The 27,832-nt window shown below is 44.1% G+C and overlaps 1 protein-coding gene across 1 annotated transcript in view; it reads right to left on the bottom strand.

Moving 5' to 3' along the window:
* The window catches only part of LOC141121617 (uncharacterized), a 185,561-nt gene extending 158,356 nt beyond the window's left edge, over positions 1-27,205 (bottom strand). Inside the window, exons 1-4 of the mRNA XM_073611269.1 lie at positions 26,908-27,205; positions 21,710-21,814; positions 21,453-21,587; positions 21,243-21,366 (exon numbers count right to left, since the gene is read on the bottom strand). Coding sequence (XP_073467370.1) covers positions 21,243-21,366; positions 21,453-21,587; positions 21,710-21,805 — 355 coding nt within the window. The 5' untranslated portion in view covers positions 21,806-21,814; positions 26,908-27,205. The remainder of the gene's footprint in view (positions 1-21,242; positions 21,367-21,452; positions 21,588-21,709; positions 21,815-26,907) is intronic.
* Positions 27,206-27,832: the final 627 nt, after the last annotated feature.

Genomic DNA, 27,832 nt, shown 5'->3' with positions numbered 1-27,832 from the left:
TAGGTCACGTGCTGCCAGGTAGGAGTTTTGGAAAGCAGGAAAAGACAGAATGGAGTATTGAGCTGCTGTTCCGGGCATCCCCATGTGGGGATGCGCCGAGCATGGAGGAGGGATGGAGGGACCACTAGGAGGGAGTCCTAGGGAAAGATCTTCATTTCTGAAGTGGTGTCAAGCTGCTGTGACCGGGGAACACAGGACTTGTACGCTGGAGGAGATCAGTCCGGAAGAAGAAGCAGTAAAGCAGAGGAGAGTAGTTCATAAGGTTGCCACATCATCCCTTTAATCCAGGACACATATTAATTACACAGGTTCTGTGGCCGATTAAGGTGGTAATTAAACTCACTTGGTGTCTTATCTGCATTAAATCAGCCTCAGAACCTGTGTAATTAATATGTGTCCTGGATTAAAGGGATGATGTGGCAACCCTAGTAGATCAGCGTTCTGTGACCGGGGACACAGAACTATCCTTTTTTTGGAGAAGGTCTGTGTGAGAGAAACAGAAGAGGAGAAGCTATCAAGAGTAGTGCAGAATGCTGTGGCCGGGGAACGCAGCATTGATAGTTATGGACTGGCTGGGAACAGTAGTCCGCCCATTACCATGTGTCAGGCCATCGGGGGGAGGTACCGTGTATCTCTGGTCTGGTTAAGCACATTGGTAATACCCTCCAAAAGACTGTGTGGCTGTCTGATTCATTGGGCCATCGGGGAGAGGCTGTGTAGGCCTCTGGCTCCTTGATTCCCTAAGGCAATACCATTATAGTCTGCAAGGTGGAATTATTAAGAGTGATTCTTTCTTGTCCCAATGGAAGTGAAGAAATAGTATTTCAGTAGTTTTGCAGTAAGGATTTGTGCAAGAAGAGAAGGAGCAACAGTCTACAGAGAAGTTATTCAGAGGAAGTAGACAGAGGGTGCAAGGTGTGCATCAATTTTGCAAGGCCAAGGCCATGGAATAATGTCTTACAATGTGCTTAATGCTATGGGCACCACATATCTTTCCTTATCCCACCCAAGGTGAGTAGCGCCCTCATATGAAAACGGTGTTCAAATAACACATGTGAGGTATCGCCATGATTGGTAGAGCGAGAGCAATAATTATAGCCCTAGACCTCCTCTGTAACTCAAAACATGCAACCTGTAGAATTTTTTAAATGTCGCCTATGGAGATTTTTAAGGGTCAAAGTTTGTCGCCATTCCACGAGCGGGTGCAATTTTGAAGCGTGACATGTTGGGTATCAATTTACTCGGCGTAACATTATCTTTCACAATATAAAAAAAAATTGGGCTAACTTTACTGTTGTCTTATTTTTTAATTTAAAAAAGTGTATTTTTTCTACAAAAAAAAGTGCGCTTGTAAGACCGCTGTGCAAATATGGTGTGACAGAAAATATTGCAACAACCGCCTTTTTATTCTCTAGGATGTTAGAAAAAAAAGAAATAAAGTTTGGGAGTTCTAAGTAATTTTCTAGCTGTTTTTAACTTGTAAACAACAAATCTCAAAAAGAGGCTCGGTCCTTAAGTGGTTAAACAGTAAAAACACAATATGAAAACATTGACAATACCCCTAACAAGTAATTTGCTTGGTTTACACTTAAAAAGCCAACACAGCATGACAAATTGTCAGCTCCTGATATTTACAGACAGTTGTAAAAAAATCTGTGATTTTTACAAATTGTCAGTAAATTTACTGACGGGTGGCAACCCTGTTCCTTACCATGATCCTGTTCCTGCATACCTTTTATCTGCCCTCTTGTTCCTGATCCCAGTTCTAGACCCCTTCCTCCTCCATCTGCCTCATCTGCCTGTTGGACTTATGCATCTTCTGTGACGCATGGATTCCGATGGGGTTTTTTTTTTTTAGAAGCACATTTTTTGGCTTCAAAAAAGGGTGGGCTCGGGGCACGATGCCCACCCACTTGTGTGACAATAGCAAATTAATATTCGCTGGTGACCGACCGACCGAACAAGGGGAGGTGCCTATGACCGGACCGACTGGGGGGGGGTGACGGTTCTGTTTTATAATTAGGTTGCTAGCTAGGTATACTGTCACGTGGTTCTATTTAAATATATATTCACTTATGCCTTGTATTCTGTTTGCTGGTGTTGGATGGATTTTTGTTTCATTATTAATAAAGCTTACTATAATCATACGTGGTTGCAGTTTCATTAAGTGCAGCTACACTGTAGATAAACTGGACATCCTTCTGTTACTGGATACCAACATTTGGTATCCTAACAACCAGCAACAATTCTTACATTAGTCTACTAGGTGTCAGGGGACTAGTTGCAGTCCAGGTAGTTGAGGACTGGAAACCCTGAAGATGGCCTGAAGATTACAGGCCTGAAGATTACAGAAAACCCCCAAACATATGCAGTTTGTAAACTAAGTATTGAACATGTCACCATTTTTCTCTGTAAATATATTTCTAAAGGCGCCATTGACATGACATTTTCACCACATGTCGGTAACATGCAATCCATACATACAAAGACACCAAAACAAATCCATTCAGAAGTGAAGTTATGTGTAATAAAATGGAATGACACAGGGGAAAAAGTATTGAACACATGAAGAAAGGGAGTGTCAGAAACCATGAAATCAGACCGAGACAGAAGTACAGTTAAATCACACTTGTTTAATAATAAAAGTAAATAGAACAAAACGTAGTCAAAACATAGCCAGAGTTCGGGAACCGGAACGGATAGTCAGACAAGCCAAACGTCAGGGAGCCGGAGATGAGTGTATTAAAGCAGCAAGCAGGATCTGGAGCCAGAAGGAATGTCAGCCAAGCAAGTCTTTTAATAGGAATACAGGAGAGCATCTCTAGAGATGTGACCAAGGGGAAGGCAGAGATCCTCTGGACTGGACGGCTTAAGTAGGCAGGACTGATGAGCAGGATATCATCAACAGATGAGTAACTGTGGAGAGATAGGAGCTGGCAATTAGCCGGCAGCTGAGCGGCCAGCTCAGAGAAGGAAGGGCTGAGCCCAGCCCTGACAGGGAGGTGCAAAAATGCTTAGAAAGCCAAGACACCAGCTGAAATCTTTCAGTAATTAGAAAGCAATCCTGTCCCTTCTCAGTTAAAATGAATATCAGCTGGTTCAGTCTCAACTGATGGCCTATAAAAAGGTGTCTCATTACCAAGGTGTCACACATGAAACATCTCATGATGGGTAAAAGCAAAGAGCTCTTTTAAAACCTTTGCAACCTTATTGTTGCAAAACCTACTGATGGCATTGGTTACAGAAGGATTTCTAAACTTATGAATGTTCCAGTGAGCACTGTTGGGGTCATAATCTGGAAGTGGAAAGAACATAATTTCACCATAAACCGACCACAACCAGGCGCTTGTAAGATTTCTGACAGAGAAGTGAAAAGAATTATCAGAAGGGTTGTCCAAGAGCCAAGGACTACTGGTGGAGAGCTTCAGAAAGACCTGGAATTAGCAGGTACAATTGTTTCAAAGAAAACATTAAGTAATGTACTCACCTGCCATGGCCTGTATTCACGCTCACCACGCAAGACTCCATTGCTGAAGAAAAAGCATGTTGAAGCTCATTTAACCACTTGCCCACTGGGCACTTAAACCCCCTTCCTGCCCAGGCCAATTTTCAGCTTTTAGCGCTGTTGCACTTTGAATGACAATTGCGTGATCATGCAACACTGTACCCAAATTAAATTTTTATACTTTTTTTCACACAAAGCTTTCAGAGCTTTGTTTTGGTGGTATTTAATCACTGCTGGGTTTTTTATTTTTTGCTAAACAAACAAAATAAAAAAAGACCAAAAACTTTGAAAAAAAAAACAGTTTTCATAGTTTGTTATTAAATTTTGCAAACAGGTAATTTTTCTCCTTCATTGATGTGTGCTGATGAGGCTGCACTGATAGGCTGCACTGATAAGGCGGCACTGGTGGACACTAATAGGTGTCACTGATAGGTAGCACTGATAAGTGGCACTAATGGGCACTGATAGGTGGCACTGATAGGCAGCACTGATGTTGAGGCACCGATTGGCAGTACTGATTGGCAGATGGCACTGGTGGGCACAGATGAGGCAGTGGCTCTCCGTGTTCGGAACAGATGTCCCTCTGTCAGAAGTCGTGATCAGGTTTCCTTTTCTCCTTATGCTGTCAGCGTGAGGAAATAAAATAGCTGATTACCGGCTCTGTTTATATGACGTGATCAGCTGATCATTGGCTGACAGCTGACCATGTGGTAGGGGGTCGGGATCGGCCCCTTACTCCGATCTATGATCAGCCGAGTCTCATGACTCACAGAGCGCGTCGCAACTCATGCAGGCAGCTCATGCACGGGAGGACATACATGGACGCCCTCACAGCAATTGAGGCCCTTGCTGTAGCTGTCTTTTGGCTAAAGCGCAGGTGCGAAGGTGCGAAGAGATTAACGTTTGCTGCACAACATTTAGACAATACTGGGAGAATATAGTCTGGTCAGATGAGACCAACATTGAACTCTTTGGATGCCATAATACACACCATGTTTGGAGGGCAAATGGCACTGCACATCACCCCGAAAACACCCCCATACCAACAGTGAGGTTTGGAGGTGGGAAAATCATGGTGTGGGGCTGTTTTTCAGCATATGGTACTGGCAAACTTCATATCATTGAAGGAAAGCTGAATGGAAAAATGTACCAAGTCATTCTTAATAAAAATCTGCTGCCATCTACCAGCCAGGATGATGAAGATGAAACGAGGGTGGACATTTCAGCAAGACAATGATCCCAAACACAAAGCCAAGGAAACTCTCAATTGGTTTCAAAGAAAGAAACTAAAGCTGCTAGAATGGCCCAGGCAATTACCTGACTAGAATCCAATAGAAAACCTAAGGAAAGAATTAAAGATCAAAGTTCTTAGAAGAGGCCCACAGAGCCTTCAAGATTTCAAAATTTGGAGACTGTGTGGAAGAATGGGCCAAAATCACACCTGAGCTTGTTTCACCATACAGGAGCCTGTCCCTTGAAGCTGTCATTACCAAAGGATTTTGTACCAAGTATTAAATACATTTCAGTTTAGTGTGTTCAATACTTTTTCCCTGTGTCATTCCATTTTATTACACAGAACTTAATTTCTGAACTCATTTGTTTTGGTGTCTTTGTGTGTATGGATTGTATGGGTTGTTACCGACATGTAGTAAAAATTTTGTGTCAATAGCACCTTTAGAAATATATTTACCTAGAAAAATAGCGACGTGTTCAGTATTGATTTTTCCTGCTGTTTTTTTTATGACAGCAGACACCCTAGAGAATAAAATAGCGGTAGTTTTTTATGTCACACGATATTACCGCCAATTTCAGTAAGAAACACATTAAAATTGAATTTTAGGGGGCACAAAAACGCAATAAATTACCCAATTGTTGGGTAAAATATAAAAGCCAATGTTGCACCGAGTAAATAGATACCCAACATGTCAAACCTTAAACTTGCGTGCTCCCGTGAAATGGTGACAAACTTCAGTACCCTATATTTTCCATTGGTGGTGCTTTAAAAGTCCCCTATAGGTCATCATTTTAGCTTTACAAAGGAGGTCTGGGTCTAAAATAATTGCTCTTATCCCTGCGCATGCAGCAATGTGTGACATGTGTATCTCAATTGATGTTTTCAGGCGTAGGCCCCCCCAGCCATGCGCATTTACATTTGTACGTGCGCATATGTGGGGCTCACATTGGAGAAGCACATCAACAAGTGCTTCTCCAATAACTGATGAAGCAGTCTCTGCTAAGATAAAAAGTCTGTAAAGGTCATATCAGCTGTTTCAATAGAGACTTGTATTAGGACTCATTACAAGAAGCTATATTTGCCTGCAAGAGGGCAAGAGGTGTCGCCTTCAACCCTCTCAGAGAGACAGCCAACAGGGATCCAGCTGTTCCCGGGCTCCAAACCTTTATACATAGAAGTCATATTCCATGACAGTGACCTCTGATCCGGTGTCAATCAGACATGGGTCCTTTCGCTCATTGACTAGGGTGGAGACCATGGGGCTTGGAGCAACCACCTCTTCAGCTTTGTTGGGACTTCAAGCTGTCTATCCCGGAGGTTGTCCCTCTGCCCTGGGAGTTAGTAGTTTACTAACAGCCTAAATGGGTTCCTAAACCCTGCAATTCTTGGATAGGTTTCCATAGTGGCCACACCGCCAGCATTTTCGGTCCTCTTTGGGATCCCTGAGCAACAGGTTCTTGCTTCTATGGGGTGGGAGTGAGTTCTTATTAGAGGCAGCTACCTTCTGTTTCAAGGTGGCCAGATCCGGAGCCAGTTTAGTCAGGGCTGTTTGCATGGCAGACAGGTGTGAAGGTGCTGGGCCTCTTCTTTGAGATACACTGGTTCAAACTTCTTGGTTTCTGCCACGGTTGCATCCACTTCCTCTTGTTCCCACACAATCACATCCACCACTGCATCATTGAAGGAAGTGGTTGAGCCCTAACTTTCTCCTGCAGGGCCCTCTGCACTGGGCCTGCCTTCAGACCAGAAGTTAATTGGTCCCTTAGTATGTGTTCCGAATCAGCAATGTAAGTGCGTCCCTTTTTTCTCTTCACCTCCAGAGGTTCTGCAAGGCCACAGTGTCATGGTTATGCAATAGAGTTTTGTCTGTCAGCTTCCCTGTCTTCATGTGTTCATCTCTAAAGACCAGCTGACTCTCACCTGACTGCTTTTATTAACTCTCCTCTAGCATGGCTCCACCCCAGCTCCTATCAGAGAACTCTATATTAACCTCTGAACTGCAGGCAAGCCGTGCTGATCAACCTTTGTGTGTTTTGGCTTCCTGTTCCTGCCTGCCATGTGCTCTACGTTTGTTTCTGTTAACGACCTTGGCGTGTTCTCAACTATTCCTGTCTGCTCATGACCCTGACCTTTGGCGTGTCCCCGACTATCCCTGTTTGCCTGTGACCCTGAACCTTGGCGTGAACTCTGTTGTCCTTGTCTGCTTATGGCCCTGACCTTTGCTTATTCCTTTACTATCCCTATCCTCCTGTTGCCTACTGTGAGTGTGAGCGGGGGGACCCTGGGGGTAGCGACCTGGAGCCAGTTGCAGCCCAGTCCATCCTCACAACTAGAGGCTCTGGTGAACACCTGCTGGCTCTTAGACTCCGCGCCCCAGGGAATCCTATGCTCTAACCCCTGTGGGATCCGTGTTGGTGTTCCAGCGGCCCTGCCTTCCTTACCACCCGGACTCACATCCGCAGAAGTCAGTCGTAGGGTCCACTGCCTTGCGGTGCACTCCTGATCCCAACGGTGTGCATCTGTCACCTAGCCTCAAGGTGACCTGACACACAGCATAGTGAGTGAAGCTCCCATCCTGTTTCCTTAGGAAGAACCTTTTTTGAAACTCTGGAAGCGGTAGCTTCTCTCCAAATAGGCCCTCCAAAAGTGACACGATCTGTTCTAGAGTAGTCCGTTCCTCCTCTGGCAGTGCAATAATGGGCATTGGTGGGCATCGGCCTCTAGGCCATTAATAGCCAGCTCTGCCACCAGCCGGGCCGGGACCTGGTACAGACACGCAGCAGTCTTCAGCCTCTTCTCCCACTGTGCCAGAGGAATGTTACAACCATTGAACTTTGTTATTAGGCCTAAGGTCAATCCTAGTGGAGCCATGCTGGAGCTCAGTCCTCCTGCACCTGCTGCAATGGACATATCCTGCAAACTACACCGAGTGTAGGTGGGGCGAAGCATGGTGTGCCGGCAATAATTCACACAGTCAGTTGTAATAGTAAACTAGTATTTATGCAATGCAGAGCGGGTTCCAGCCAGAGTGACAGCGTCTATAGAGAGGGGCAGAATGCGGCCTGGCCCTTTTGTGCCTAATTGGAAAGATGGCCAGAAGAGATGCAACCCTACATTTTCCCTCCTCATCAGGAACTTTTTCCTACCGCTAGTACTGTCCCTAACAGAAGGGGTTCCTTTCCCTACACTACCCACTGGCATAAAGCGCACCAAACTCGGGAGACAGGGCTCTGCTTGACCCAAGATGGCTACCAGAATCACGTGGGGCAACAGCATTCAACTGGATTGTTTCTTCAGTGACCCAGGAAACCATAGAGGAACCAGGTTCCTCCAGACTTCCTTTTCGGCAGCAGAGCTGCTGCAGTTGAAGGCCACCTGCAGTGGAGAAAACTACTTCTGCCTACACACTTCCAAGTCTGAATCCTAATTTACTTTATAGGAATACAATAGTAGCTTGGAGAGAGTTGAGGAAAAAATAAGGATTGTCTGACTATCAAGTTTCCTGCCAATTCAGGATAATCCATCATTCCCGCAGAGTAGAGATTATGCAGTTTTTAGAACCTGGAGGCAAAATGGGTTGATTATAGCACACTAATTGTACCATACTAACTCTTACTCATTAAAGTTAATTGAAATGATCGCTATGGAATGTAATATTCTGAGACAGCATTATCTCTACAAACATCTAATTACATAGGGTCCTGTTGTGGTAATAGGCTTTATGCATTCAAGCCGACCTTTTTGGAAAGGTTGATAGGAAACGGTATCTATGCTATATCTGATATATAGTATCCTTTGATATCTCTTGTAAATCAGTGGGAAATATAAACATTAAAAAAATGGCGTGCTGATTGTACATTTAACAATTTGACCTCCAGAATGCTTTACCTCCTTCATGACCAGATCATTTTTTTGCTATTCAGCACTGTGCTACTTTAACTGACAATTGCTTGGTCATGCAACACTGTACCCAAATGACATTTATATAATTTATTTCATATACAGTAAATAAAGCTTTATTTTGGCGGTATTTTATCACTACTGTTTTTTTTTCTATTATTATATAAACGAAAAAATATCAAATATAAAAAAAATAATAATAATTTTCTACATTCTGTGGATAAAACATATCCAATAAAATCAAATTTCTTCATAAATTTGGGCCAAAATGTATTCTGCTACATGTGTTTGGTAAAAACCAAACTGCGTTTTCGTGGGACACTAGTATAGTTCTGATCGTGATAAAGATATTGATCCATACAGACACTATACTAGTAATGGTGTTGAACAGAGACTGGCAGTGTGACTGTGATAGCGTGGCAGGAAATCTGACACTAGCTGACTGACACTAAAGTTAGCTAGTGACCCTAATACAGTGATAATACTGTACACTGTACTAAGGACACTGGCTGGTTAACAGGAGTGATCAGGATGGCAATCAAGGAGTTAACTGTTGCCTAACAAGTGTATGCATGAGGATGTGTGCTGCATTTACGTACAGATCTAGTTGGAGTCTCTCAGTCTTTCAGTTCTGAATGGTAACTAAAAGCAGGAGGAGAAAATCCAGCCAGAACCTGTGTGTTGTGTTTACAAACACACAGATCTCTGTGATGTAATTCACCACAGCCAATTAGCAGGTATACAGCCAAAATAATTGGCTGTAACCTGCTGACAAACTCGTTCTGTGTCCAGTCAGCATGGATCAGCAGGGGGTGCGCGCATGAGCGCCTCTAAACCAGGATTCTATTAGCATTGACTTCAGTGGGGTTTGGATTAACATTCAGAACTTAGGAGCAGTTCAAAGAACTTCCAGAGAACTGAACTCAGGAATGTCCCACTCATCCCTACACCCTTCTGTGAGATCTCTGATGTTTAACAACGTCTGACTTTTGTGTAAAACATTTCCCACACTCGGGGCACGAATACGGCTTCTGCCCAGTGTGAATTCTCTGATGTCTAACAAGGTCTGATTTATCTGAAAAACATTTTCCACACTCTAGGCAAATATACGGCTTCTCCCCCGAGTGCAATCTCTGGTGCCTAACAAGGTATGATTTACATGTAAAACATTTCTCACACGCAGAGCAGGAATATGGCTTCTCCCCTGTGTGCAATCTCTGATGTATAAGAAAACTTGTTTTCTGTGAAAAACATTTTCTGCATTCGGTACAGGAATACGGCCTCTCCCCTGTGTGAGATCTCAGATGTATAACAAGGTCTGATTTCTTTGTATAACCTTTCCTGCACTCAGGGCAGGAATATGGCTTCTCCCCCTTGTGAGATCTCTGATGTCTAACCAGGATCGATTTCTGTGAAAAACCTTTTCCACACTCTGGGCATGAATACGGCTTCTCCCCTGTGTGAGACCTCTGATGTACAACAAGACTTGATTTTGATATAAAACATTTCCCACATTCTAGGCAAGAATTAAGCTTCTCACCCGTGTGAGATTTCCGATGTATAAGAAGGTCTGATTTCTTTGTATAAGCTTTGCCGCAATCAGAACAGAAATATGGCTTCTCTCCCATGTGAGATTTTTGATGTCTAACCAGGATTGATTTCTGTGAAAAACATTTCCCACACTGTGGGCAGGAATATGGCTTCTCCCCTGTGTGAGACCTCTGATGTACAACAAGACTTGATTTCTGTGTAAAACATTTCCCACATTCTGGGCAGGAATTTGCCTTCTCACCTGTGCGAGATCTCTGATGTACAGTAAGACTTAATTCAGAGTTACAACTCTCCCCACATTCAGAAAAGGAAAATGTATCCTCCCCCTGAATTCTGGCACCATCCCTCACAGTATGAGGTTGCTCAGAGTCCGAGGGATTTGATGGTCTATCCACACTGTGAAGTCCACCATCCACAGCTGAGCTCATTGTCTTTTCTCCTGTGATGTCTTCATCTTCCATTCTACAACCTGGAGATAAGGTGAGAGATTCCTTTGAGGGTTTCCCAATGGCGTGTCCTGGAAAAAATATAAAAACATTATCATTATATATGAGAGGGTTCATTCACTTAAATAAAGATTCCATCTGGATCAGGTAGACTTGAGTGAGCAGATGTTCTCTGTGGACATTTTAACCTGCTGTGACTTCCCCCTTCAGTCAAAAGGCATTTGGTCCTCCTCTCAGATCACATCTACATTTAAGCAGCCTTGACAGCAGAACCAATGGGGACCCAGAGGTGCATGCTCTTTACATAACCTCAAGCCTAGGCACTATCTCTGATAATCAAGACTTGCAGAACCTTTTGCATTGAACAAGTGACCATAGGCCTAGGCTTCTGATAGAGGGTGTGTGGAGAAGTATTTTCTGCTGAAAAGATGTGTGAAATATCTGGAGTGTTTTGTTTCCCAATATATATCCATAGTGCTTTGAAAAAGTAAGCATACCCCTTGAAATTTTGCACATTTTGCCATGTTACAACCAAAAACGTAAATGTATTTTATTGGGATTTTATGTGATAGACCAACACTAAGTGGCACATAATTGTGAAGTGAAAGGAAAATGATAAATGGTTTTCAATTTTTTTTTACAAATACATATCTGAAAAGTGTGGCGTGCATTTGTATTCAGTCCCCTTTACTCTGATACCCCTAACTAAAATCTAATGGAACCAATTGCCTTCAGAAATCACTTAATTAGTAAATAGAGTCCACTTGCGTGTAATTTAATCTCAGTATAAATACAATTGTTCAGTGCAGCCCTCAGAGGTTTGTTAGAGAACCTTAGTGAACAAACAGCATCTTGAAGACCATGGAACACATCCGACAGTTCAGGGATAAGGTTGTGGAGAAGTTTTAAAGCAGGGTTAGGTTATAAAAAAATATCTCAAGCTTTGAACATACCACAGAGCACTGTTCAATCCATTACCTGAAAATGGAAAAGAGTATGGCACAACTGCAAACCTACCAAGACATGGCCGTCCACCTAAAATGACAGGCCGGGCAAGGAGAGCATTAATCAGAGAAGCAGCCAAGAGGCCCATGGTAACTCTGGAGGAGCTGCAGAGATCCACAGCTCAGGTGGGAGAATCTGTCCACAGGACAACTATTAGTCGTGCTCTCCACAAATCAGTCCTTTATGGAAGAGTGACAAGAAAAAAGCCATTGTTGAAAGAAAGCTTTGCAGTTTGCGCGAAACCATGTGGGGGACACAGCAAACATGTGGAAGAAGGTGCTCTGGTCAGAAGAGACCAAAATTTAGCTTTTTATCCTAAAAGCACACTATGTGTGACAGAGAACTAACACTGCACATCACCCTGAACACACCATCCCCACCGTGAAACATGGTGGTGGCAGCATCATGTTGTTGGGATGTTTTTCTTCAGCAGGGACAGGGAAGCTGGTCAGAGTTGATGGGAAGATGGATGGAGCCAAATACAGGGCAATCTTATAAAAAAACCTGTTAGAGTCTGCAAAAGACTTGAGACTGGGGCGGAGGTTCACCTTCCAGCAGGACAACGACCCTAAACATACAGCCAGACATACAATGGAATGGTTTAGATCATATCCATGTGTTAGAATGGCCCAGTCACAGTCCAGACCTAAATCCAATTGGGAATCTGTGGCAAAACTTGACAATTGCTGTTCACAGACGCTCTCCATCCAATCTGACAGATCTTGAGCTATTTTGCAAAGAAGAATGGGCAAAAATTTAACTCTCTACATTTGAAAAGCTGGTAGAGACATCCCCAAAAAGACTTGCAGCTGTAATTGCAGTGAAAGGTGGTTCTACAAAGTATTGACTCAGGGGGGCTGAATACAAATGTACGCCACACTTTTTACATATTTATTTGTAAATAAATGTGAAAACCATTTATCATTTTGCTTCCACTTCAAAATTATGTGCCACTTTGTGTTGGTCTATCACATAAAATACATTTAAGTTTTTGGTTGCAACAAAATGTGGACAATTTCAAAGGGTATGAATACTTTTTAAAGGCACTGTATACACATATACACACACACTATATTGTCAAAAGTATTGGGACACCTGACTTTACATGCATATCAGCTTTAATGGCATCCCAGTCTTAGTCCGTAGGGTTCCATATTGAGTTGGCCCACCCTTTGCAGCTATAACAGCTTCAAATCTTATGGGAAGGCTGTCCACAAGGTTTAGGAGTGTGTCTATGGGAATGTTTGTCTATGCTTCCAGAAGCGCATTTGTGAGGTCAGGCACTGATGTAGATGAGAAGGCCTGGCTCGCAGTCTCCACTCTAATTAATCCCAAAGGTGTTATCTCGGGTTGAGGTCAGGTCTCTGTGCAGGCCAGTCAAGTTTCTCCACTCCAAACTCACTCATCCATGCCTTTATGGACCTTGCTTTGGGTACTGGTGTGCAGTCATGTTGGAACAGGAAGGGACCATCTGCAAACTGTTCCCAAAAACTTAGGAGAATGAAATTGTCCAAAATGTCTTGCTATGCTGATGCCTTAAGAGTTCCCTTCACTGGAACTAAAGGGCCAAGCCCAACCCCTGAAAAACAACCCCACACCATAATCTCTCCTCCACCAAATGAGTTGGACTATTGCACAAAGCAAGGTCCATAAAGACATGGATGAGTGAGTTTGGGGTGGAGAAACTTAGAAGGAATTGGAGCTGAGACTGCGAGCCAGGCCTTCTCATTCAACTTCAGTGCCTGACCTCACAAATGCGCTCCTAGAAGAATGGACACATTCCTAAACCTTGTGGACAGCCTTCCCAGAGGAGTTGAAGCTGTTATAGCCACAAAGGGTGGGCCAACTAAATATTAATTAATAGTGATAATATGAATAATAATAGTCATAATAATATACACAATGCTCAAAGAAGTAAAGGTCTTATATATTTACATAGGAAGTAAAACACTAACATAGAAATGTAAAAGAATATTACAGAGTACAAAAGAATAAAAATTTTTTTTTAAAAAGACGATACGTTACATAAGAGCCACATGTTCTGTATCTCAGCTGGGCTCCAAGGAAAGAGAGAGAGAGAAATGACCTGACCCGGCATTTTATAGCACACACAACCACCACCCACATTGATGCCCCCATTCTCCATTAGCCTCATAATTCTCCTGCTGATGACATTGTCACACTGCGGGCGAATTCCCTGACCCAGGTCAACATTTTGACACCAGCTTGTTCTTCCAATTTAAAGAAAGCAGATGAGGTATTCTCATCTGCATCTCAAAAAGAGGTCCGGAGTTTGTTCTTTTATCTCCACAGTCCACCTCAGGGAATATATGTGAACCTTCTCTCCTTATTTACAACCTCCTGAAATAAATACCCTGCTCTGTACGCCTGATATACTGGTTTCTAAGATGGCCTTCACCAGTGACCAGATGATTTATTGATAACCCCAGTGTCCCAACAGCTAGCAATATATCCAAGCTCATTCAGTGGTCAGCCAAGGATTGCCCACTGCTAGGTGAATGTAAACAAGGGGGCAAGGATAATAAAAATAAATAAATAAATAAAAGATTAGAAAAATAACGTTGTGGGGTCCCCCCCACACCAGACCCTTAAGGTTTGGTATAGACTTTAAGAGGTCTCCCCTACAAACTGTAACAGACCCTTATCTGAACATGTAGAAATCCAACCAAGAAGACCCAAGGGTTGCCAACATCCCAAATTCAGAAATCATATAAAGTAAGTACCCCCCATGGCAATACTAAGGGACATTAAGGCAAGTGACAAAATATTAGAAAATATAAATGTATTAATAATATAAAATATGTGGTGCATACATCACCATAATCGAATACATAAAAACAGAAGTAGAATTATATCATGTAAATGCAATTCCTTCAGTATTGGGCATGCAGCCTGGCAGGCCAGGAAAGTTGGGCCCCCTTTCCGAACCATACCAGACCACATGCCCTCAACATTAGGGGCATCCTGGCAAAGCACCTTGCTCCCATGTTGATGAGGATAAAGGACTCTTGGCCTGGTAGGTGCTGGGGCCTGTGGGTGAGGAGCTTATCAAAATCTGGATGCCACTTCTAAAGTAAGAAGACCCCAGATATCCATCTTTCATTCTTTGTGATTGAAGTTGATATGTATTGCTGGACGACATGAGTGATGATAATTCTACGCCATGGAGCATGGGTCTGCATGTTTATTTACTTAAGATTAGGGGTACTCAGGGATTCTGATCTCTAGGAACTACCTTAATTTTTAAAGCGGGCTGCCAGATTCCAACAAGCCTCCCACCTGCAGACCCCCACAACCAAAGGGCAAGGATTGTGGGGAAGAAGCCCATGTCCTTATTTACATGGGGACAAGGTGCTTTGCCAGAGGGCTTCCCCCGTCAAGGTACACCCCCCATGTTGAGGGCAAATAATCACAACAGAAACTACCCAAATGACCCTAATCAAACGTTTAAAGGTTTTTAATACCGTGTATTGCCCCCTTTAACATCAATTACAGCTAAGAGTCTTTTGTGGTATTTGTGGATGAGGCTCTTTATCTTCTTAGATGGTAAAAGCTGCCCATTCCTCTTGGCAAAAAGCCTCCAGTTCCTGTAAATTCTTGGGCTGTCTTGCATGAACTGCACGTTTGAGATCTCCCCAGAGTGGCTCAATGATATTGAGGTCAGGAGACTGAGATGGCCACTCCAGAACCTTCACTTTATTCTGCTGTAGCCAATGACAGGTCGACTTGGCCTTGTGTTTTGGATCATTGTCATGTTGGAATGTCCAAGTACGTCCCATGCATAGCTTCCTGGCTGATGAACGCAAATGTTCCTCCAGTATTTTTTGATAACATACTGCATTCATCTTACTATCAAATTTGACCAAATTTCCTGTGCCTTTGTAGCTCACACATCCCCAAAACATCAGTGATCCACCACCATGTTTCACAGTAGGAATGGTGTACCATTCATCATAGGCCTGGTTGACTCCTCTCCAAATGTAGCCCATCTTTCTTCAAGTGCCTCCTTATTGTGAATCTTGAAACAGCCACACCACATGTTTTCAGAGAGTCTTGTATTTCACCTGAAGCTATTTGTGGGTTTTTCTTTTCAACCCGAACAATTTTCCTGGCAGTTGTGGCTGAAATTTTAGTTGGTCTACCTGTCCATGGTTTGGTTTCAACAGAACCCCTCATTTTCCACTTCTTGATTAGAGTTTGAACACTGCTGATTGGCATTCTCAATTCCTTGGATATCTTTTTATATCCCTTTCCTATACAGTTCAACTACCTTTTCCCGCAGATCCTTTGACAATTCTTTTGCTTTCCCCATGACTCAGAATCCAGAAACGTCAGTGCAGCACTGGATGAAAGATGCAAGGGTCTGTTAGGAGTCCTCAATCCCATTGACCTTTTATACACACACACACACACACACTAATTACAAGCAAACAGACCACAGGTGAGGATGGTTGCCTTTAATAGCCATTCAAACCCCTTTTTGTCAACTTGTGTGCATATTATCAGGCCAAAATCACCAGGGTATGTAAACTTTTAAACAGGGTCATTTGGGTAGTTTCTGTTGTCTTTATGATTTAAAAAGAGTAAACACAGTTTAGTGATAATAAATGGCTTCAGCCAAACACTAACCATGAGTGAAAGAAAAGATTTTGTGTTATAATTCATATTTTCTGAAAAATGGCCAAGAAATCATAAATTCTGCCAGGATATGTAAACTTATGAGCACAACTGTATATATTTGAAAACTGATCAGTCCTGATGTACTGACGGCCTATCTCATTTCTTGAGGCCCGAAAATGCCAGGAAAGTACAAATAACCCCCCAAATGACCCATTTTTGTAAAGTATACTCCCCAAGGGATTTAGTAAGAGGCATGGTGAATTTTTTTGAAGTTGCATTTTTTCCCCAAAATTCTTTGTAAAATTAAGAAATTAAATAAAATCTGGGCTTTTTTGTGATTTTTTTCAAGTTATTTCTCACACATAGCTTAGGCATACTTGCAATTACAGCCCAAAACAAATTCTGCTACCCCTGCCGAGTAAGGGGATACCACATGTGTGAGAATTTTTTACAGCTTAGATGCATAGAGGGGCCCAAAATCCAAGAAGCTCCTGTGGACTTTCAAGGAACATAAATTACACATCTAATTTCCTGACTACCTATCACATTTTTGAAGGCCTTGGAGCACCAGGACAATGGAAACATCCACAAAATGACCACATTTTAGAAACATTCTCCTTAACGTATTTTCTATTAGTTTTCTTTCTATAGTCTTTTGAACATTTCGATTTTTTGCCACAAGTTTTTGGAACATGTGGAAAGAAAATTATGTATTTTTTACACAAACTAATCAATTTATAAGATATTTCTAGCACACAGAATTGGCATACCAAGAATTACACCTCAAAGTACATTCTGCTACTTCTCTGGAATATGGGGGAAACCACATGTGTGAGACTTTTTCATAGCCCTGATGCAAAGAGGGGCCCAACATCCAAGGATCACTTTTAGGTAGTCTAGGGGCATAAATTGCACATCCAAGTTCATGACTACCTATCACATTTCTAGAGGCCCTGGAGCACCAGGACAGTGGAAACACCCACAAAATTATCACATTTTGGAAAGCAAACACTAGGGTTGTCCCGATACCACTTTTTTAGGACTGAGTACAAGTACCGATACTTTTTTTCAAGTACTGGCCGATACCGGTTACCGATACTTTTTTTTTTTTTTTTTTTTTTTTTTAACAGTGTTTTCTTTTTTTTTGGGGGGGGGGGGGGGGGGGGAGGGGGTGAACGGTGTATGTGTGTGTGTTTTTTTGTTTTTTTTTACAATTCTTATTTTTTACAATAATATTTTTTTTATTCTTTATATGTTTTTTTTTTTGTTTTTTTTTTAATCAGCCCTGTTGGGGGGCTTTGGTGAGATATCAGGGGTCTTAACTGAGCCTCTGATATCTCCCCCTTGAGACAGAGAAAGAGACAGAGGATAGAGATTCCCCAGTCCCTTTCTCTGCAGCCTCAGCTGCACTGAGAATGAATGGAGAGAAGACAGCGGCTCCTCTCCATTCATAAACTGACACATCGTAATCACAAGAGATTACAATGTTTCAGTTATGTGAATGGACAGAGTCAGCTGACTCTGTCCATTTACACAGCGGAGAGAGACAGCAGAACGGAGGGGACAGAGAAGGAGAGGGGAATGGAGGGGACAGCGGAGAGGCACAGGGAAGGAGAGAGGAACGGAGGGGACAGCGGAGAGGCACAGGGAAGGAGAGAGGAACGGAGGGGGACAGCAGAGAGACACAGCAGAACGGAGGGGACAACGGAGGGGGACAGAAAAGGAGAGAGGAACGGAGGGGACAGCGGACAGACACAGAGAAGGAGAGAGGAATGGAGGGGACAGCGGAGAGACACAGGGAAGGAGAGAGGAACAGAGGGGGACAGTGGAGGGGGACAGAGGAACGGAGGGGGCATGGAGGAGGATGCAGTGACAGTCAGTGTTGAGCGATCACCGCTGTATGTCACTAAAGCTGCTGAAAGCCGCTGGGGGAGAATCTTGTAACTCCCCCACGCGCCGATCACAGCTGACTTCCAGGTATCGGGGAAGCATCGGGAGCATTTGCCCGAGTACAAGTACTTGGGCAAATGCTCGGTATCGGTACCGATACCGATACTAGTATCGGTATTGGGACAACCCTAGCAAACACCCCAATGTATTTTCTAAGAGGCATAACGGGTCTTTTGAACATGCCATTTTTTGGGCCACAAGTTAATGGGAAATGTATTAAGGCATACTTAGAATCACACCCCAAAACACATTCTGCTACTCCTCCTGAGTATGGTGATACCACGTGTGAGACATTTTCAATGTCTGGACTGATTATGTACCCAACATTGGAAACTGTGCATCACAAAAATCACCAACACTATAGGAAACAATGTTCTGTAATGGTCGCCTCTCTATGAGTGGTCATTAAATATAGCTTATTGCAGCTTCACCTATAGCAGTCCCTTTTCCTAAAAGCCAAGCAGGCCTAGCCTACTGGCATGGGGCTACCCCCATAGCACCTCACGTTCACTGGCAAGGAAGTACAGGAGGATGAAAAAAGGGTAAACAAAAGAGTACCTGTAGTTCTAGTAGTGCAGTTGTCTGCAGAGGATAAGTGGACTGCTGTCTTGCAGGAATGTAGCCAAAAGCAGGGACATGGTCCATAAACAGGCCAGGGTCAGTAAAGACAGCAGGCAGAGTTGTGGTCAGCAAATAGCCAAAGGATTGGTCCCGGCAGCAGACAGGAACATGGTCCATAAACAGGTCAAGGTCATTATAGGCAGCAGGCAGATACTTGGTCAGCAAATAGCCAAAGGATTGGCTCAGGCAGCTGGCAGAAACATCAGGTATAGGGCCTAGATCAGGTAAGACCTAGACACAAATGTAGAGGAATATTCCCACCCAAAGCTCTTGGAAGCCTCTGGACTCCAAACTACAAACACTCTGGAGCCCCCCCCACTGCATATGTGAAAACTCTGTGTTGTCTTCAATCCCATTACAACAGATCAGATCAGTCCAAGTGGCAGGCAAATATATGGTCAACTAACAGGCCAAGGTCAGTTCAGGTGGAAGGCAGAAACATGGTGGATTAACAGGCCAGGGTCAGCTCAGGCAGCATGCAGAGGCCAGGAAATATATTCATCATAACTTCAATAATCGAGTAGTGAGGGATGGTAGCTACGGAAGCATTCTCCTATACAGAGGCCAGGCTGGGAGGGACATTGGGGCCATTAGTATTGGGTGTCACATCTAATTCTGTTACTGGTGCATGCACAACATTTTTTGGCCTGTTTGGGTAGAAGCCGTGCCATTCTGCCGCAGTAATGGCACGGCTGGTCGGCAAGCAGTTAAATAACAAACATGTCATACTTTTCTTCACTGTGCAATTGCTTAAGCACAGAGTGGCCCTGAGCCTCCTTTTCTGGGGTCCCTCAGCGATGCTGGTAGCTCCTCCTCTTCTCGAGTGACCCGTAGGAGAAGCGCTCTCCTTCGGGACACTCGTGCGGGCACGCTCCCGAGTCCTGCTTCTGCGTCTACTGACACAGAAAGCAGGACTTGGCCCTGCTACCCGTGTCTTTGGATTTGATTGACAGCAGCAGGAGCCAATGGCTGCGCTGCTATCAATCTATCAAATCAGGGCACGAGACACCAGCTAGAGCTCCTCCCCGGGGAGAAAAAGACCGGGTTCAGGTAAGTAAAACGGGGGCACTGGGGGGCTGAACAGTGAGGGTTTACAACACCTTTAAATTCTTCCACACTGACAGGTCTTAACATGAATGGAATATAATTAAGTATGAATTTGGATTGTTGTCAACATACTGGTTGGCATAAAGATTACACTGATCCATTGGCACAAGGAAGACACGGTGCTGTCCAAAAACCCAATTAAATTCAACAAATCATCAGAAAAAAAACGAATGAAAAAAAAAAGGCTGACAGTTACAAGCATGACTCCCACAGGCAGAGGCAGAGGCATGATGGGACTTGTCGTTTTGCAACAGCTGGAGGGCCGCCAGTTTGAGACCCCTGCTCTACATAAATCATGTCTGAGTATATAAATTGTGCCTGCAGCACAGAAAAGGGGGTTTATCTGAGAGAAAAGAAGATCTAATGTGTAGGACGGGTATCAGTGACTATTATCAACCTATTATTGGCTAATGTCACTCATCTCCCTCCCTAATTTGGACCAATCAGTTGGCAGTACTAGCAGAGATAACAGAAGAATATATTATGGCTCACCTGTGCTGATCTCTGTAGGAGTGTCCTCCTCTTTGAATGTCCTCATCATTCCAACCTCCTCCGTATATTGCTGATCATCCCTCACATACGTCTCTTCTACTTCACCCTCAACTTTCATGTTCATCAGATCTTCACCCTAAACCAACAGAATGGCAGAAAATAACATCTGTAAAATAGAAGTATTTATGATGTGAGATCACATAGAATATATCATCTTGTAGAGTCCAGAGTGTTCGATCACTTTATGTTCCAGACCCTCAACTATACCTACCTGATGATGGTGACGGATGGTCAGACCTTCCTGTGTGGAATCCCGGAAATACAGAGGACGGGGACATCTCTCTGGTGGGTCTCTGTAGTTAGATGACTCCACCATGGGGTACTGATACAGATTTCTGTGTTCCAGAAACTCTGACTCCTCCAATACCTCATCCTCATCATCCTCCTCTTTTATCTCTTCCTTAATATCAACTTTAGAACCTCTCACGTCTCCACTCTGAATATATAGGAAAAATTAACTCAATTGTAACAATGCAGATAATGTACAGATCCTAATGATACTATCAGTAATTGTTCCTCATCTACCTGATGATGGTGAGGGATGGTGTGACCTTCCTGTGTGAAATACAGAGGTCGGGGACATCTCTCTGGTGGGTTCTCATTACAGGATCCATCTGTAGGAAACACACACACTGACTGAATACATTGTTTCTATGTGTTTATCAGATGATGGGGGATCTAGGTGGACCCTCCGTACTGCTCTCTCCTTTACAATAAAGTCTCCTCTTACCCGGTGATGTGAGGGGCGGCTGATTGTCCATCATGATGTCCTTGTAGAGATCCTTGTGTCCTTCTAAATACTCCCACTCCTCCATGGAGAAATAGACAGTGACATCCTGACACCTTATAGGAACCTGACACACACAATGATACAGTCACCATCCAGACACATCCCTTGTCTGTTACTGGATAATGTCCCAGAATTCCCGGCACCGCTCACCTCTCCTGTCAGCAGCTCCATCATCTTCTTTGTGACTTCTAGAATCTTCTGTATGTTGTGTCTCTCAGGTGTTAGGGAGTCACATGGAGGCACTGTGATGGTCATATGATCTCCAGACTTAGCAGGAGGAAAACACTGTAGTAAAAAAAAGTAACATCATGTGACCTCCCAGACTCCTCCTCACCTCTCCGGTCAGGTCTGTGTTTTATTAATAGAGATAAGAGTGCTGTCATGTGACCTCCCAGAATCCTCCTCACCTCTCCAGTCAGCAGGTAGATGATCTCCAGGGTGAGGTTTAGTATCTTCTCAGTCATGTGACTCCGGTCCTCCTCCATCCTCATTGGTGTGGTCATGTGATTTTTCTGTAGACAGAGAATTATTTGGACTGTATTGGTTGTACAATATTAGAATGGGGATTTAAGGCGCTTATATGCGGGCTGCCCCTAATAGGAATTGGCACGTGTGTAGGGAGCTGCTTCCTTCTGGTGTCTGTATTTGTAAAAAGCATTAATTGGTTATAGAAAGTTACCTCCTTTTCCTGCTAGGTCAGAAACATTGATTGAATGTCTGGCATATCTTATAATGGCTATTTTTCAGTAAATAGGGATAAAATTGGACCACATGACTTTCCATGCAAGAGCTGCTTCTGCTTGAATTTCATCCAGACTAGAAGCACAGACTATTAGGTAACTGTTACTTTGTTCTAATAGTTAAACTGTTGTAGTTTCTGCATGTATTTGAAGTCTGGTGACAGAAGGGTTTCTGTCCTATTGTTATTATCTCACAAGCACAGTGCCAGATAGCTAGGTCTGTGCTATTGTATGTGCACAGTGCTTACCCTGCAGTATATTATTAGGTAAACCTCTTTATTAAAGCCCAACTCTGGTAAACGTTAAAATGATCCCTTGCAGTAGGGCTGTGCTCCTTCCACAGGTATTATGCTTGTTTAGGTCTAGGGGACATAGAAAAGATCCATTTATCCAATCCTCCATGTTGAAAGACCAGTCCTGATAGCATCTTCTCCCTCATGCTCCAGTGGTCTAAGGTCCTGATATCAGCAACACTAGATTTGATGAAGCTCGAAGCTGGAGCAAAGGGGAGCACCATCTGCCAGGGAAGTGGAGAGTCAAGCAAGCAAAAGCTTTTCTCTTATCACTAAAGCTGGGTACACACTATACAAACTTCTTTAGATTATTCCTTTAAATTTACCAAAACCATATAATAGGAGGAAAAACCTAAATACTTTCAATTTGTATTGAACCAGGCAGGCCCTTGCACCACATAGTTGAAGGTAAGCCTAGGTTCACATTGGTATGACTTGGCATGCCATTTGACATGTCAAATGGCGTGCCAAACCACTGGCTATTGCTGGCAATGGCATAGTCTGAATCGGTGCGGCGCCCACTTTGTGGCACCACACCGATAAGCAAAAGTAGCTCCTGTACTACTTTTGGTGACTTTGGGGGGGGGGGGATTTGTATAGACATCTGTGTAGGAACTCTCTCCCTGAAGTTGGACTGCATTAACTTGTTGAAATCAATTTCTAACCTTCTAACCCGCAGGCTACATCTAAAGGTAATCGAACGACAAAAGTTGTATAGTGTGTATCCAGCTTTAGACTAAACAAGCAGTTAACTCTTTCAATGTGGGTGCAGTCCTATTACAAGGTACACCATCATTTTTAAGTTTCATGGAGTTGAGCTTGAAAATAGTTTATATAAAGCTTCTGGCTGGTCCCGTGCCATTTGGAGGATCTCTGCATCATAACTGACCTGATATTTCGTTCTTTGGAACCACAATTGACATGACACCTGCAATCATCTCCCAGGGGTCTCTGCAGCTGGAATTTGCTGCAACTTTCATCCAGAGGTAATGTTTTGCTGCTAAAACTACCTGAATTTTTTTTTTTAACTGTAATGAATCAGATTGGGGAGCTTTTGCTGCAAATAAGCCAATCTATTTATAAAAAAAAAAAAAAAAATCTATTCCACGACCAAATCTGCTCTAGCCGAATCAGCCGGCACAGAGGCTTTCTAAGAATACCTGGGCTGTTCTGTAACACCACATACAGCTGTAAGGAATCCACCAATCCCATCATTTAAAAGATGTATGTATTTTTATTGTCACACTGGAAATTACAAATACAATGGTTTAGAGGTTGGATGAAAGGTTAGCGCCTGATAACACTTTTGGTTGGTAAATAGAAGATGTTTCTAGGAGGCAGTGGCGGCTGGTGCTCAAAATTTTTTGGTTGGCGCAAAAAAAACAGAAAAAAAAACATCAATTGCAGCCACTGTGCCCATCAAACGCAGCTACTGTGCCCATCAAACGCAGCCACTGTGCCCAAACGCAGCCACTGTGCCCATCAAGCGCAGCCACTGTGCCCATCAAGCGCAGCCACTGTGACCATCAAACACAGCCACTGTGCCCAAACGCAGCCACTGTACCCATAAATTGCCGCCACTGTGCCATCAAATGCAGCTTCTGTAACCATCAATTGCTGCCAGTGTGCCCGTCAATTGCTGCCAGTGTGCCCATCAATTGCCGCTACTGTGCCCCATCAATTGCTGCCAGTGTGCCCATCAATTGCTGCTACTGTGCCCCATCAATTGCCGCTACTGTGCCCCATCAATTGCTGCCAGTGTCACAGTGGGGTGACAGCGGGTCACAGTGGCGTCCTCCACGTCCACGCTTTTCGATGTCTCCAGTCCTCTCAATCAAGCGCCCAATCACAGTGCCTGTTGTTTCAGCCAATCAGGTGAAAAGTAACCAGACCCGAGCACCTGATTGGCTGAGAGGCGGGTCAGTGTTAGGAAAGCGATTTATTCGCTTTTCTAACACAGCGCTGAGTAAACAGCATTCGCACAGCATTGCGCCGCTGTTTACCATTTTGTAAGCCTAAAGGAGCCTACAGCTCTAATCAGGCTCTTCCACAAAAAACCCCGCCGCTGTAATTCAGGTGCCTGGCGCCCGACAAGGGGCCGGACACCTGAATAGGGGGCAGCAGCGGCGACTATAGATAGATTCATGCAATGCATAAATCTATTTATGGTGAGAGAGAGGTGACAGGAGAGAGGGGGCAACCCTTTATGGACGTACCGCCACTGCTAGGAGGTCTGTACATCAAGACTAAAAGGAGGGACAATGGAGGAGAGAAGAGAGACAGAGGGATTTAATACAAAAGAGGGACAGTCACTCCAAATGAGGGACAGATGGGAGATATTCTTCACACTATCACCCCAAATCCCCCAATGTCTCTTCTCTGCTGGGGGTAGAAAAGGACAGACCTCTTGTTCCCTCTCTCTAAATGCAGTGAACGTCCTCACCTTTGTATCAAGGGAATGGGATGTAGGGGGTATAATGCAGAAACTGAAGATGGAAGAGGAGGCAGATGGGACTGTTGTTGGTTCTTTTCACCATCTGCCCCCCACTGAGTTCTGTGGTGGAGTTCCATGTTTTTCCAGATTCCGAGTGCCGAAGCTGCTGCCACAAGAGTACTGTCAGCAATGAAGGCACCATGGGCACCACATGACTGTTGATGGGTGAGCTCTGCTGTTCACGGTGAAGAGGCGGGGTTATTCACCTTCTTCACCAAATTTTGGCTTATTTCAGACCCTCTTTTATCATTAGGGTGGGGTCATCAACCTCCTCCCTCATTATTGGCTGATCTCAGACCCCTCTTATAGTAAGGAGCGGTTGTGGGAGGGGCTTATGAAGGGACACCAAGAAATGGGAGCAGATGACACCACGTTGATGGTTGAACGTAGCTTTTATGGTATTATTTATGGTAAAGTTCAAAACAAGAAGATGACTGATTAGTGGAATGGTGCTGTCTGAGATAAATCATGTACAGGTGTTTCGTCAGATTTGGCGCCCCGTCAGAATGTGTAACGGAAGTGACGTTTCGTCACCGCCATCTTGCTACACCCCGCGCTCACCCACAGTAAGGATACGCGGAGAAGGGGGAAAGCGGACATCTTGTTACACCCACCGGAGTTTTGCATTTTACACTTATTTTTTAGCTGTAAACTGAGGTTATATAGTGAAATACAGTACTTAGAACTCCGTCTGACAGTTTAGATGTCGAATTTTAAAAGCAGCCAACTTCTGTCAGATTAGCAATCCTGTGAGATCAGCAGACTTGCCACTGCTTTTAAAATTCAACATCTAAACAGTCAAATGGAGTTTTAAGTACTGTATTTCACTATATAACCTCAGTTTACTGTTAAAAATAAGTGTAAAATGCAAAACTCCGGTGGGTGTAACAAGATGTCCGCTTTCCCCCTTCTCCGTGTATCCTTACTGTGGGCGAGTGTGGGGTGTAGCAAGATGGCAGTGATGAAACGTCACTTCCGTTACACATTCTGATGGGTCGCCAAATCTGACGAAATACCTGCACATGATTCTTGTTTTGAACTTTACCATAAAAGCTACGTTCAACCATCAACGTGGTGTCATCTTCTCCCATTTCTTGGTGTCCCTTCATAAGCCCCACCCACAACCCTGCTCCTCACTATAAGAGGGGTCTGAGATCAGCCAATAATGAGGGAGGAGGTTGATGACCCCACCCTAATGATAAAAGAGGGTCTGAAATAAGCCAAAATTTGGTGAAGAAGGTGAATAACCCCGCCTCTTCACCGTGAACAGCAGAGCTCACCCATCAACAGTCATGTGCTGCCCATGGTGTCTTCACTGCTGACAGTACTCTTGTGGCAGCAGCTTGGGCACTATCGGAATCTGGAGCAACATGGAACTCCACCACAGAGCTCAGTGGGGGGCAGATGGTGAAAAGAACCAACAACAGTCCCATCTGCCTCCTCTTCCATCTTCAGCTTCTGCATTATATCCCCCACATCCCATTCCCCTGATACAGAGGTGAGGACGTCCACTGCATTTAGAGAGTGTAAAATGCAAACCTACGGGGGGCGTAACAAGATGTCCGCTTGCCCCCTTCCCACTCTATCCTAACTGTGGGTGATTGCGCGGTGTAGCAGGATGGCGGCGACGTAACGTCACTTCTATTCTGACGGGTCGCCAAATCTGACGAAACACAGGCAGAGTGGCACAGGCTGACAACAAGGGACTTCTGAGGGAAAAACAATATGATGGAGGCCTCACAGGTTGCTGGGTGTCTCTTTCATAGTGAGAGGATTTCGGAAATGCCCCCATGTAACTGTTGCGCAAATTAGATTTCAATACAACCCGAATCTGAATCTCATCCCTCGTTACAAGAGACTGCTAAAGTGAGAATGAGACAATCTCCAAAAATGAAGAGAATGTTCCGGCCCTGTAAGTGGGGAAATGTTCTGCCCCTGAAGGGGTTAATCTAGGTTTCCACACTATATATGTGTGTATCATCATCTGCTGGAGATAAAAGACATCACAGTGACTATGGAGGAAGAGGACGGACATGACGGGGGTTACTGGGTGTAAATAGAAAATAAGATCTTATTACCTCCTCTGCTGCCACTTCCAGCAACGTCTTCTCTCTACTTCCTCCTGACTAATAATAGGCTCGGGCGTATTCAGATCGAGCTCGCCAGGAATCCAGCACTGCAAACCGCCAATCGTAGGCAGCATTTGTATGTGCAGCTGTCGGTCAGGAAATGCTTCACTGCCCATGATTGCCGATGTGCAGCGAAAGCTTCCCGGCGGGCTCGATCTGAACATGCCCAAGCCCATCATTACTCCTGACTGAGAGGGGTCTGGCTGCAGAGTGGAGCTCCACCAATGACAGGAAGCACGTGTCCTCCACTCCACTTCTCTTTTTTTTATGATCTTTATTGTGAATCATTGCAGCTGGTGCTCCACTGTCGCAGGAAACATGTGGCCTCCACAACGTCACCCTTTTTATTTTTTAAATGAACTTTAATGTAACAAACAAATAGACGATACTACAGGAAGTGGAGGTCACGCGATTTCTGTGTAGAGTGGAGCTCCAGTGACTGCAGTCTGCAGCAGATACTGATCCATTCTGTTGGGTTTTGCAGAAATACAATATGTTTTTGGGAGGGTTTGTACTTTCTGTTAAAGTGCTGTCCTTAAAGAGGGAGTCCACTTGAAAAAAAATTATTAAAAGCCAGCAGCTACAAATACTGCAGCTGCTGACTTTTAATAAGCGGACACTTACCTGTCCAGGAGTCCAGCGATGTCGGCAGCTGAAGCCGAGCAATAGCTCGGCTCTCGGCTGCTGCCGCCGTCATTCTCGGTGAGGAAATAAGGGATAAGCGTTGCGGCTTCACTTCCCGGTTCCCTACTGCGCATGGGCGAGTCGCTCTGCGTGTCTTAAGTGGTCCCCGCTATCTCCTGGGATCTGTGTGTTGGGGGGGGTGCGGGAGGGGGTGTAACTCCCGCGGGAGTCTATTCCCGGAAGTGGGTGC

The sequence above is a fragment of the Aquarana catesbeiana genome, unplaced genomic scaffold (genome assembly GCF_042186555.1).
Source record: "Aquarana catesbeiana isolate 2022-GZ unplaced genomic scaffold, ASM4218655v1 unanchor226, whole genome shotgun sequence".
In the NCBI taxonomy this organism is placed as follows: Eukaryota; Metazoa; Chordata; class Amphibia; order Anura; family Ranidae; genus Aquarana; species Aquarana catesbeiana.
Note: the sequence above shows the minus strand (reverse complement) of the source record. Positions and strands in the feature narration are given on the sequence as shown.